This window comes from Microtus ochrogaster, chromosome 18 (assembly GCF_000317375.1).
Source record: "Microtus ochrogaster isolate Prairie Vole_2 chromosome 18, MicOch1.0, whole genome shotgun sequence".
Lineage (NCBI taxonomy): Eukaryota > Metazoa > Chordata > Mammalia > Rodentia > Cricetidae > Microtus > Microtus ochrogaster.
Genome location: NC_022020.1, coordinates 8,865,306 through 8,877,269, shown reverse-complemented (window position 1 = coordinate 8,877,269; position 11,964 = coordinate 8,865,306). Strand labels below are relative to the sequence as shown.

At 39.0% G+C, this 11,964-nt stretch overlaps 1 protein-coding gene across 1 annotated transcript in view; it reads right to left on the bottom strand.

The window, feature by feature from the left end:
- Positions 1 to 14: 14 nt before the first annotated feature.
- Positions 15 to 11,964, bottom strand: part of Taf4b (TATA-box binding protein associated factor 4b) — a 117,863-nt gene continuing 105,913 nt past the window's right edge. Inside the window, exon 15 of the mRNA XM_026783653.1 lies at positions 15 to 2,842. Coding sequence (XP_026639454.1) covers positions 2,675 to 2,842 — 168 coding nt within the window. The 3' untranslated portion in view covers positions 15 to 2,674. The remainder of the gene's footprint in view (positions 2,843 to 11,964) is intronic.

The window sequence follows — 11,964 nt, the reverse complement described above, 5'->3', positions numbered from 1 at the left end:
ACTGAGTGGGTAAGAGTACTGCTGTGCAAATGTGACAACCTGAGCTGGATCCATAGCATTCACATTAAAAAAAAAAAAAAAAAAATCAATGCTCCTTAATATTGTGTTAAAGAAAATGCACCTACCCCAAAGCCAATTGTGTGGAGTAATAATTTGTATGCACATGTTTGTTTTCCCCTGTGTAATATACATCCCACAACACAGGTTTCAGAAGTGACATTAAAGAAGTCAGGAACTGGCTCAGAGGCTAGAAGGCCTGCAGACTGAACATAAGGTCCCAAGTGTGGTCCTCAGCACCCATGTGAAAAGCCATGCTGGTACGCTTCTGCTGTGTGACCATACGGTCCCAAGTGTGGGTCCCCAGCACCCATGTGAAAAGTCATGTTGGTATGCTCCTGCTATGCGAGCATACGGTGTAAAGTGTGGGTCCCCAGCACCAGTGTGAAAGGCCATGTTAGTATGCTCCCGCTGTGTGAGCATACGGTCCCATGTGTAGGTTCAGCACCCATGTGAAAAGCCATGTTGGTAGCTCCTGAAATCCCAGGGCTCACAGGCAGAGTCAGGAAGATACTCCTGACCAAACAGTGAGCTCCAGACTCAGTGAGACCTGTTATCTAACGTAAGATAGAGGGGTGAAAGTGGAGGACACCCATACATACACCACACATGTGTATACCACAAAAAGGCTTTCTATTAAAATTTTTGAAAAAGATTATCTTGGTAAGAGAAACTCAATGGGCCAAGAAAAGCTTTTATAATAACTATGTTTAGCCTTCTTTGTGAGTCAAACAGCAGGTAAATTTATAACTATTGGAAAGGAAGTGATACAGCAACTTAGATCGAAGTGAGATTCCACAACCAAATGTCCATAATCCAAAATAAATAAGAGACTCACTGCCAGGCACATCAGAACCCTCCAGGGATTGGCTACCAATGAAAACTGCTGCAAAGTCAGTGACTGAGCAAAGTTTTGTGTTTTGTTGGTTTTTTAATCATAAAATAATGGCTTTAATGGTATATTTTAAATAATTTTAAACATCTGATCACTAAGATTACACAAATGTGGAAGCACATTGTACTTTACAAAAAATAAAGCTAAGCATTTAAATATACAAAACAACTTTGGATATAGATTTCTTGTTAAGTTACTTTTTTAACATATACATAATTTATGACATTTTACATAACTTGCTAAAACAAAAACTGTGGCCAATTAAACTCTTATAACAATATAGAATATGGCCATAACAGATACTGTGGGAAGAACAGAATGTATAGTGATAAACTAGAGGTGTTTCCCCTGGATCTTTCCCCTAGTGTTTTCCTTTAATTATCTTCTGAGAGGACGGTGTGACATTCTTTTGGTATGTGATTTCAATTCCACTATTATTTTTTGTCAGCTATAATTTACATAGGTAGATTTAAAAAAAGAGGGGAGTGTCTTGAGTATCGGATTCCTCCGTACAGAGTGGTACATAATATGTTGTTCACAGAGCCACAAGCCTAAGGGTGAAACACTGAAAGCACCCCTAAGACAACCGAAGGGTGTCCTAGAATGTTCTTGTCAGCAGTTACAGGTTTCGAAAAGCACTAGATGCTTAAAACATACAAAAGAGAGAAAGAACTCCATCTTGGGAAATAAGATAATACAAAAAAAAAAAAAAAAAAAAAGAGGCATCTTTTGAAATACTGTAACTAAATGTTTGCCAGGTTTTCTTCTTTGATTGACCTATGATTTCTTCTCTCGCTCTTTTTCTTTTCTTTTCTTTTTTTGGCCATCACCAAAACAAGAACCAGCTTTGTCATTCCAAGTGCAGTCACCCTCCTTGGGCACATGGTATACCTATCTGTTTCATATTGCCATTTTCATTTTTCCCTCGTCAATTTGAATGCAAGGCCTCATATTCCTTCTAGTATTTTCTAGTTTTTCCATTTTTCAGTGAGGTATATCAGTAGCAACTCAGCTTTGAAACTTAGCTGACAAGGATGCCTCACTAGGTATCATAAACAGTACAGTGTGGGGAGCCAGAGAGACAGCAACCTCAGACACAAATGGTCCCATCAGCTGTGTTTGTAATTCTAGCTCAGCTAATCCAAGTCAAGAGTGACCCTATGCTATGGCTTGCCACATGTCGACTTCAGAAGGTACCTGTCACAGTTAGCTACCTAACTTCTAATTGCAGACATGAAATCTAATACGAGGAGACAGGTTCGGTATAGGATATATTCTGACGCTTCCTTTCTCCTACATCTAGATGCAGTCTGTATCAGAGAGGGGTACCTTATTGCTATGGTGTGAAAAAACAAAACAAACAGAAAACGGAGACGATAAGAGGGAGTCCCTAGCTGCTGTAATTGAATGCAGGTGGGTAGGTGATATTTCTATATATCTTTACATACTTATATATAAAGTATACTCTAAAGTACTGACTTTCAGAAAGCATCTGAATTCTCATCTGCAAAAACCCACAGGACATACGGACAAAATGTAGTTTAAAAAAAGAAAAAGAAAGCGCGAGCTTGTCGGTGTAAACAGTGGTCTTCCATACTGGTGACTGTTTTCCTGAGGAGATTTCAGGACAGTGCAACAGTGCTCTTTAGATCTTCTTTGGCAGTAAACAGTGAGCGTCTGGATGGATGGACAGAAGGATGGAAGGATGGATGGATGGATTGATCACTTTAGAAGGGCAAGGTATAGGGCTCGAGAATACTTCATCTCTCTTTCCTGTTCCATACAGAATATCAAGTCCCTGAGGCAGATTCTTGTGATTCTTGGTCGAAGCAATGGTTTGGTGGCTGTTAGGCTGGACGTCCCAGAAGCAGAAGGGTTATCTTTGAAGCCCTAAACAGGTATAGGGGAAAGGGGAGGGGGGAAAGATAAAATTAGTTTAAAATAAAAATTCTCATAAAGGAAAACCTGTTTCTTGTGGCACATAGGAGCCCACTGTCCATTGGGAAGGTATTATGGAAGGTTAAACCCACTGAGGTCATGAAATCATTTACTTCTCTCTCCTGGCCTGGCAGGAAATGGTTTGATTTCTTTGAATAAAATGATTTCTTCTCTTCTAGGTGCTCCTTGCTCTACTCTCCTGCCCATCCCACTCAAAAGATTTTACAAAAAACTTCAAAGTGATGGATAAATTTATTTTGATCCTGGGGCTGATGAAGAATTACATATACATAAAAATCCATTGCCTCAAAGGACAGCAGTTTTTTGTGCATCAATAGTAAAAATAAACATAACAAAAGCCCATTGTGGTTCAAATTTCATCATGCCACACAGTACCCAAAAATTCTTAATAGCTCTCCAGTAGCTATTTATTTGTTTCCTTTCTTTCATACAACATTGCAGCAAAGTGAGTGAGGACAGTTTCTATTTCTCAGACAAGACAGGAAAATGACTTTAGCCTTAGTCATATGTCCTGAATCTCACAGCAAAAGAGTAATAGGTCTCAATTTTTAATTTGATATGAAGTTAGTCACTGTGTTATGTTGTATTATTGGTGGTGCCAGGTAAGCACTCACCATTCTGGTTGCCTCCAAGCATACATTTCCCACTCTTTTACAAAGAACCTTAGTTACTCTGCAAGAGGATGTTTCTATACCATCACTAACCTGCCAGACCAAAAGCTCTCTAAGCACAATGACTATTATTTATAGCCCCTCCAGAACGTGTCAAATCGTGAACAAACAGCATGAGTATCTATAGTATTTTCTTTTGGAAAAGGGTCTCTCTATTTAGCTCTGGTTGGCCTGGAACTCACTGTGTAGTTAGGCCAGCCTCAAACTCAGAGATCTACTTGCCTCTTGCTCTGAAGTGCTGGCATTAAAAGCAATGTACTACCATACCCAGCGTAATATTTTCTTAACTGATTTTACTGACTATGAACACAACAACCAATATAAGTTTCAAGTTCATCCAAGAATAAACTGAAACCCAGTACTCCTGCATTAAGACCATTTCCTGAACACTGACATCTATGCACTATTATGTTAAATTATTTATTTATTATTATTATTATTATTTTGTGAATTATGATGTGGGGCTGGGGGGAGGCATATGCATGCTATGGTGTGGATGTGGAGATCAGAGAACAACTCTGTAGAATTGGTTATCTCCTATATTTATATGGGTTCTAGGAATCAAACTCAGGTTGTCAAGCATTTGTGGCAAGTACTCTATCCACTGAGCCATCTCAATGTCACCAATAAATAAATAATAAATAAATAAATGAAGACAATCAACAATCTTACCCAGCTATGACATTTATGAACCACATAGGCAACCAGAATGGCATGATTACCCTTTGGGTGCAGTACTGCCATGGTATGCATATCTCTAATTAGACTTAAGACCCACCCAACAAGAGGCACACCATGCCTGGTACTGGAGAGCTAGCTAACTATTCAGTACTAGTGAAATCCTGGTTACTGGAGGAGAATCGACAATCACAATTTTACTAAACTAATATATTTCCTAACCATAATCCATTACGCATTTGTCCTTATACCAAAAGATAAGAGTAGTCTTTAACCCTCACCAAGGAAACCTCTCTTTGTAACAGCCAGAGACCATTAAAGATAACTACAACCAATAAAAATGCAGAGTTGCAAAGTCCTGTTCTGACCTACATCCACAATACAACTGCAGCTCCACCCAAGGCTCAGAGATCATTTCAGAAGAGGGATTAAGTTTGCTGTGGGTTTGAGTCTTCTATTAATATCAGAAGCTACACATATAAAGTCTCACCAACATGACCACACAAATGTGAAGGAGCAAGACACCATTGGACATGCCAAACTGAATAGGGAAAGCCCATGAGGCCTCAATCCAATATAAAGAACTATAAGCAACTGAGGAAAGGGCACAGCAGTTAGTTGTCCAGTGCCAAACGTTCAGCCTTGAAAAAATATATATAAGTAATATATGAATTCAACAGGCTATATTCAGGAAGACATATAATGTATATACACAATATAATATACGTTTTATATGACATATACAAATACACACACACACACACACACGTATACACACACGTGGATCTGAGTTTGAGGCCAGCCTGTTCTACAGAGCAAGTTCCATGATAGCCAGAGCTACACAGAGAAACCCTGCCTCAATAAACCAAAATAAATAGAAGAATAAATAAAATAAAAAGAAATTTTAAAGAAATTTAAATTATTATTATTGTGCATGTGTGTATATTATATATGAGTGCTGGTGGACACATACCACATGCAGTATACAGATGTCAACAGACAACTTTGAGGAGTAGGCTCTCTCCTTCTACCGTGGGTTCCAGGGATCAAACTACAGTTATTGAACTTGCACAGTAAGCACTTTTACCCACTGAATAATCTTGCTTGACCCAAACAAAGAATTACTTTAAAGGATAATTGTATAAAAGTGAAACTCTTGATTTCACTTTACGTGTGTTGGGGAGGGTATTTTAGTCAGAATTCCAGGTTACGGTCCATCATAGCAAAGAAGCCACAGCAGCAGGGCCTTTAGAAAAACGAGCATATTATATCTGCAGACAGAAGAGAGTCACAGATATGTCTGTGCTTTCACTCAGCTCGCACTAAGCATTATACACTTGCAAAGTTCAGGATCCCTATAGTAGGGAATGACAATGCCCACATTGAGATCTAATCCTCGATAACATAATCAAAATAATCTTGCACAGACAGGTCAAGTTAATCTAGACAATTATTCGTTGAGACTCTCCAGATCATATAAATCTTTTGCCTTTCATTTTATTTTAGAACTATATTCTGTTTTGAAAAGTATCTTCAGGGCTGGCGAGATGGCTCAGTGGTAAAGGCACATTCAGCATAAGCCTGGAGACCCGTGTTTGATCCCTGAAATCCATGTAAAGGAAGAAGAAAACTGACTCCAGAAAGTTTTCTTGTGAAAACCAACACACATGTGGAACATGAAGGGGCCAGGCCTGCTTGTTTGGGTTTCTGTCCCGCCTGGTACCCCACAACTGTTTAGCTCCAAAGAAAAATCACACATAGATCTCGATAAGTTATAAAGCTGATGGGCCCATTAGCTCTAGACTCTCACTGGCTAACTCTCACATCTTGATTAACCCATTTTTTTGATCTATGTTTGCCATGTGGCTCAGTACCTTTTCTCAGTGAGGCAGATCACATCCTGCTGCTTCTGGGCAGGAATGGGAGGAATCAACTTCCTCCTTCCCAGAATTCTCCTGTTCTCATTACATCATTTCTATTTCCTTTCTGCTTTTCCCACCTATATTTCCTGCCTGGCCAATCATCGTTTATTTATAACATGATTGACAGAATACAGATAATTCTCCCACACCGCACATGCATCATAAATGCATGCATACACAACAATAAATTAATTTTGTAAAATGTCAAAGTAAAAAGAAAAACATTTTGATCGGATTGGCAACTCTGCTTCATCCTCTCAAGACTTACACAAAGGTACTTAGGTAACATGGGAATCAAATCTTCCCATTCTGTTTTAATAATACTGGATATTAATTATTCCCATCACAATTTTGGTTTGTTTGACAGTGCAGGGCATGGTGTGTAAAGTCAACAAAATACCACAATCAAATTAGTCAACGTAATTTAATGCACATTCATAGCATGACTTTGGGGAGGCTTTATCTAGCCAAACACATTTTCTTCTAACACATTCAATTTTTGAGGGCTATACCATCTTAACCACATCTTTTCTCCCATTATGTTAATCTTGTTCATAGGACAGTCCATAAAGAAAAAGGATTGTTCTCTACACCACCTACAGTTCAGAGCTCTGACAGGTACAGAACATGATCTGTCCATTCCAAGTACTGAGCTATGATCAAATAAGCATGGGAGTCCAGAGTGAATTATCTGGTGTCTTTCTTCTCTGCAAGTCTTGCTACTCAGGTGTGCAATAGATGACATCTTACTACTGCCAATTATTACTGACAGCCAAAGAAACCCACCCAAACCCTGAAACGAGAGCCAGTGAAAAAAAGAAAAGACTGTCCAACCTCACCCAGACAAGATAGGACAGTCCTTCTAAAACCCTGCTTCATAGAAAAGTCTGCCAGTTATTCTAGGTGTGTAGGTCAAAGGTGGACACTCCAAATGTTGCAGAGAACTATGGGTGACTGTCCAGGCAGTCAGCTGTTTCTGTCATTTCTTACATTCTTTGGAAGTTGCTTGTTCGCACTTCCTGCTTACTAAGTTAATATTATTTCCTTCTAGGGTCTCTGAGGTAGCTGAAGACTAGACAGTTATAGTTATCATTTTCCTTGTTTACATGACTCAGGAAAGAAATTCACTAAAGCAAAATAAAGTATACAAGGTTGAGAAATATCAAAATATAGTTTTGTATGGTAATACAACTTGTGGTAGAAAATAAATTAGGTACAAATCTTTGGATTTACCAAGATCAGATAGATAATAGAGTAATTTCTCTGAATTTGTCAAATACAAATGGAGAAGACATTGTTGATGTACTTATTGCCTGTATATACTGTATATAGTTATTTTACTTAATGTATATAGTTTTTATTAGTTATAGCATTTTTTTATGTTAGACAAAAGGAAAATATAGTGATATTTTTATTTATGTTTTAACAAATAAAGCTTTCCTGAAAATCAGAGGGCAAAATTAAGCCACTAGAGGTCAGGCAGTGGTGGCAAACACCTTATATACAGGATTTAGAAGACAGAAGCAAATGGATCTCTGTGAGTTCAAGCCCACCCTGCACTACATAAGATCAATGCAGAAACAGATCCAGGTGGTGGTGAAGCACACATTTAATCTCAGTACTAGGGAGTCATATGTCTTTAATTCTAGCACTAGAGGGGAATATAAGAGGGAAAGAGACAGAGGCTTAGGACTTAGTATGCAGTTGCCCAGTCTTGGTAGAGGTAAGACTTCTTCAATGGCTTGAATGTTTTTGCTTTTCTTCCCTTCAGCTTGAACCCCAGTATCTATCTCTGGGTTTTTTGAGATACAAGTATGTACTCTGAAGAATTAAAGTAGCGCTGACTGATTCTTTTTCATATATAAAAGTTTTGGTTCAGAAATTCTGTCTTTATGAAAAGACAGAAAAGTCATTGTTAGCAAAAGTCACATAGTGAAGTAAACTGTAACAACTGAGAGAACCCAGGACACAAAAGAACTGTGTGGTTCTATTTTTGCCAAGTCTCCATAGAAGCAAGGTTCCAGGAATCAGGTAGTGAGTTCTTGGGGAACGAAGAAACAATTAGATGAGTACAGTGGTTTCCTAGAGTTCCCATGATGCTTCCCTTTTATTGTGAGCACTGATTAGGTGGGTATGTTCCCTACATAAAAATTTAGTCAGCTTATGATTTGATTTTTGTTCCTTCTGCACCAATGCTGCACTCTGACAGAAAATAAAAACTACTAGCAAAAACCCCATCTCATCTCTGTAGGGAATTAAAAGGAAAGTGTAATAAGGGAACAAAAAGAAGATGTAAAGAATATAGATACCCAATCATCTAGATAAGGAACAAAGGGGTCACAGTTCATGTCTGTCATGTGACAAGCCTAAAGGATGCAAGGGAAAGAGCTGCATTATAGCTGGCAGTCCAGGGTTGAAGAGGAGGTCATTCCAACAGGAGGCAGTAGAAGGCCTGAGGCAATGTTATAAATCATACAAACCCCAAGGGACATTCTACAATCCATCACAAACGGCTTTCATAATTTACAACTTCCCAAAGGTGATAGCATTCTCTTCACCAAAATCATGACCAATTTAGCAAGCCGAATTCTTGAATCTGTATGCAAAATAAATTCCTACCATTTTTATAATTGGGACAGTTAACAATTCTGACTGGTTAGAAACTAACAATCTAACAAATCCTCTGTGGTCACAATAAGCAGGCAATTCTTGGTCATCAGATGACAGCTTACATCCATCAACACGAAACCTGCCTCTTCCCACCACTTTTCTTTTCCCTCCATGCCACTAGCTCATTCATTCAGTTCTACAGTGTCAAGACTTTAAATCACTAATGTAGTTCAGGAAGCATATACAAGAAAAAACAGGCTTTTATAAAGAACACATTGTTTATTTCTGAAACAGAGGGATTCCTAATCCACTTGTCACATAAGGATATTCTTTTATATGGATTCTTACTAGAATGAAAGAGTAGAATGGAGAAACAATCAACTCACCAAATGCCTAGCCAAGCCTACTGTCAGCACCCTCTAGAACTACAGACCAATTCAACTAGTTTCACAATTTGTTAGATTGTTTCATTGAACAAAGTTTCTTATTTCTATCTAGAAAAAAAACACAGCAAGAACTCTTTTATTTTTGTAAGGAGAAAGTGAGTACCAATAGCTAACAGCTTTAGATATAAGTCACTTAGAAGTAACTAAAAAAACAGTCATTCACATTTTATTCTCATCTACATAATAGAGCAAGTAAGATAAAAATAAAATCTCTAAAAACCTTTCAAGTTTTCCTTAAATTATATTAACACTACACCAAGTAAGAAGCCAAAACAAGAGCTGTGTGACCCAAGTGGCTTCAAGAGTTTTGCCACAGGTCCCTCACTTCACGTGGACCTTTATCCAAATGTCAGCACCCGTGCAGAAGAGGGCAGAAGATTCTGAGAGTCGGGATCGGGAGAACTTGATGAAAAAACAGTGTCTTCTGGACATGACAGGACCACTGCACTCACAGACCCACAGCTACTATGTCAGTCAGCAGAACAGCTGTGTGAGATCCAGTCCAAAACAGCTAGTCCAGACGCTAGAATGAAGTAGGGCATGGCTTATGAGCTGCTTTCCACATGCCGAGAAGGTACTGAGAGCTGATGACTTCTGAGGGAGGGAGAGCCAGTGTTCCTTAAGGGTGTGGCCCTGGCAATCAACCATGCTCTAGTGGATGGCCCCGCATACATTAGTGGGATGGGCAACACAAACTGGACTTTAAAAAAGGACATCAAGTTGGGAGGAGGCAGGGAGTTGGGGAATGAGTCTGAAAAAATTAGGGGGAAGAGTCAGCATGAATCTGATCAAAATGTAGTATAAGAATTCATAAAATTCTAGAAGAATTAATAAAAAATATTCCATTAAAAACCTGTAACCACCCAAAATAACTTGGCTCCATGCTAACCCACAGCCTGATCCAGTTCAAGTATCGTGTCACAAGATACTGAACAAAAAAAACACTAGTTGTCAACTTCATAAACAACCTCAAACAGACTACTTAACTTCTCTGTGCTTTAGTTTCTTAAACTGCAAACAAGGATACGTTAACAACAAGTATCTTTATGATAGAGGGTCCTAAAAGATCCATATGAAGATTAAATGAGAACATCTGGGACACAGTATGCGATCTCTAAGTGTTGGCCTTTATCAGTCCCTGGGAGTCACCGACTGTTTGCAAACAGAGAAGAATATAACTTTACTCCAGAAATTTCCTCCGAATTAATTTTACCACCTGAACCCTAACATCTCAAGTCCTCCCTAAATGGCTAACCTTATAACTTTAGAGAATTGATAAATACTGTTAGGCTTCTCTTGTTTCTTGGTGAACTGTTTTAATTTCAGAGAACTTTCAGTGCTTAAAGTTAAAATGTAGACTAATGGCCACTTCTATATGGAGATAGCTGCTGGACAATGGATACTTCTACAGACATCTTTCCTATACTTCTCAGTAAAACCACAGAAAAGCTGCTATAACCTTATCAAACACTGTCTCTAGATGACTCCACACTGTTTCCTGAATTGTAAGACTAAGAAAACAGAAATGTTCTCTGAACGTTTAACCAATTTAACATTGAACAGTTAACCAAGCACAAAAACCGGGGCGTTTTTAATAGAGAGGAACTGGAAACAATGGTTCACCACATTTCTCAGGTGCTCTGTCCAATTTATACTAAAGCCCAGTGCCAAGCCATTCTAACATTTTAATCTTATAGTGGATCGAAGTTTTTTAAACTTGAAGGATGAAACAACGTTAGCCATGGGATTTAGGAATCAGGATGATACCTGGTTTCAGGATAAAAATTCAATATTCTCTAGGACCCAGAAGCAAGGATAAATAGGTATACTGGGGCTGGCTCAGTAGACAAGAGCACTTGCTGCACAGGTGTGAGAACCTGAGTTCAGATAACCAGAAGCCACATTAAAAAAGTTGGGCATGATCAGGTATATATACTTGTAACACCAGCAGTATAGGGAGGCATCAAAATAGGAGAAATGCCAGGGTTGCAAGCTCCAAGTTCAGTAAGAGACCATGTCTTGAGGTAAGAAAGTGGAGAGTAACAGACATCCATCATCTTCTTCTGGTCTATACATGCACACACGCACAGGTGAACACAATTGCACAGGCATATATCACGACCTCAAGTAAATAAATGAAGTTTCTGCCTGACCCAAGGCAATAATACATAGAATCTATACTCAAAAATCTAAGCTATTGGCTGGAGACACAAGACAGTTGATAAGAGTGCTGGCTCAACCCTTAGCACCACACAAACCAAGGACGATGGCTCCTATCTGAGAATTCAGCACTTGGATGGTGGAGGCAAGGAGATCAAGAGCTCAAGGTCAATCACTTTGACCCAGTGAGCAAAAGACTAGCCTGGGCTACACAATACCCTGACTCAAATCAAAAAACAAGACTGTTTCCTAAGCCTTAAAGAAAACACAGCGGAACAAACTGAACTTTTAAGACTGACTGCCCTCTGCTGGTCAACAAGCAGAAGTTTTGAAGTTATCGGTCTCTGACTCACACTCAATATCCTTACATATGGCACAAGCAGTCTGACATGTCTGTCTCTGCCAAAAATTTTGTCATTCCTGCTGGGTGATGGTGGCGCACGCCTTTAATCCCAGCACTCGGGAGGCAAAGGCAGGTGGATCTCTGTGAGTTTGAGACCAGCCTGGTCTACAGAGCAAGTTCCAGGACAGGCTCCAAAGCCACAGAGAAACCCTGTCTCGAAAAA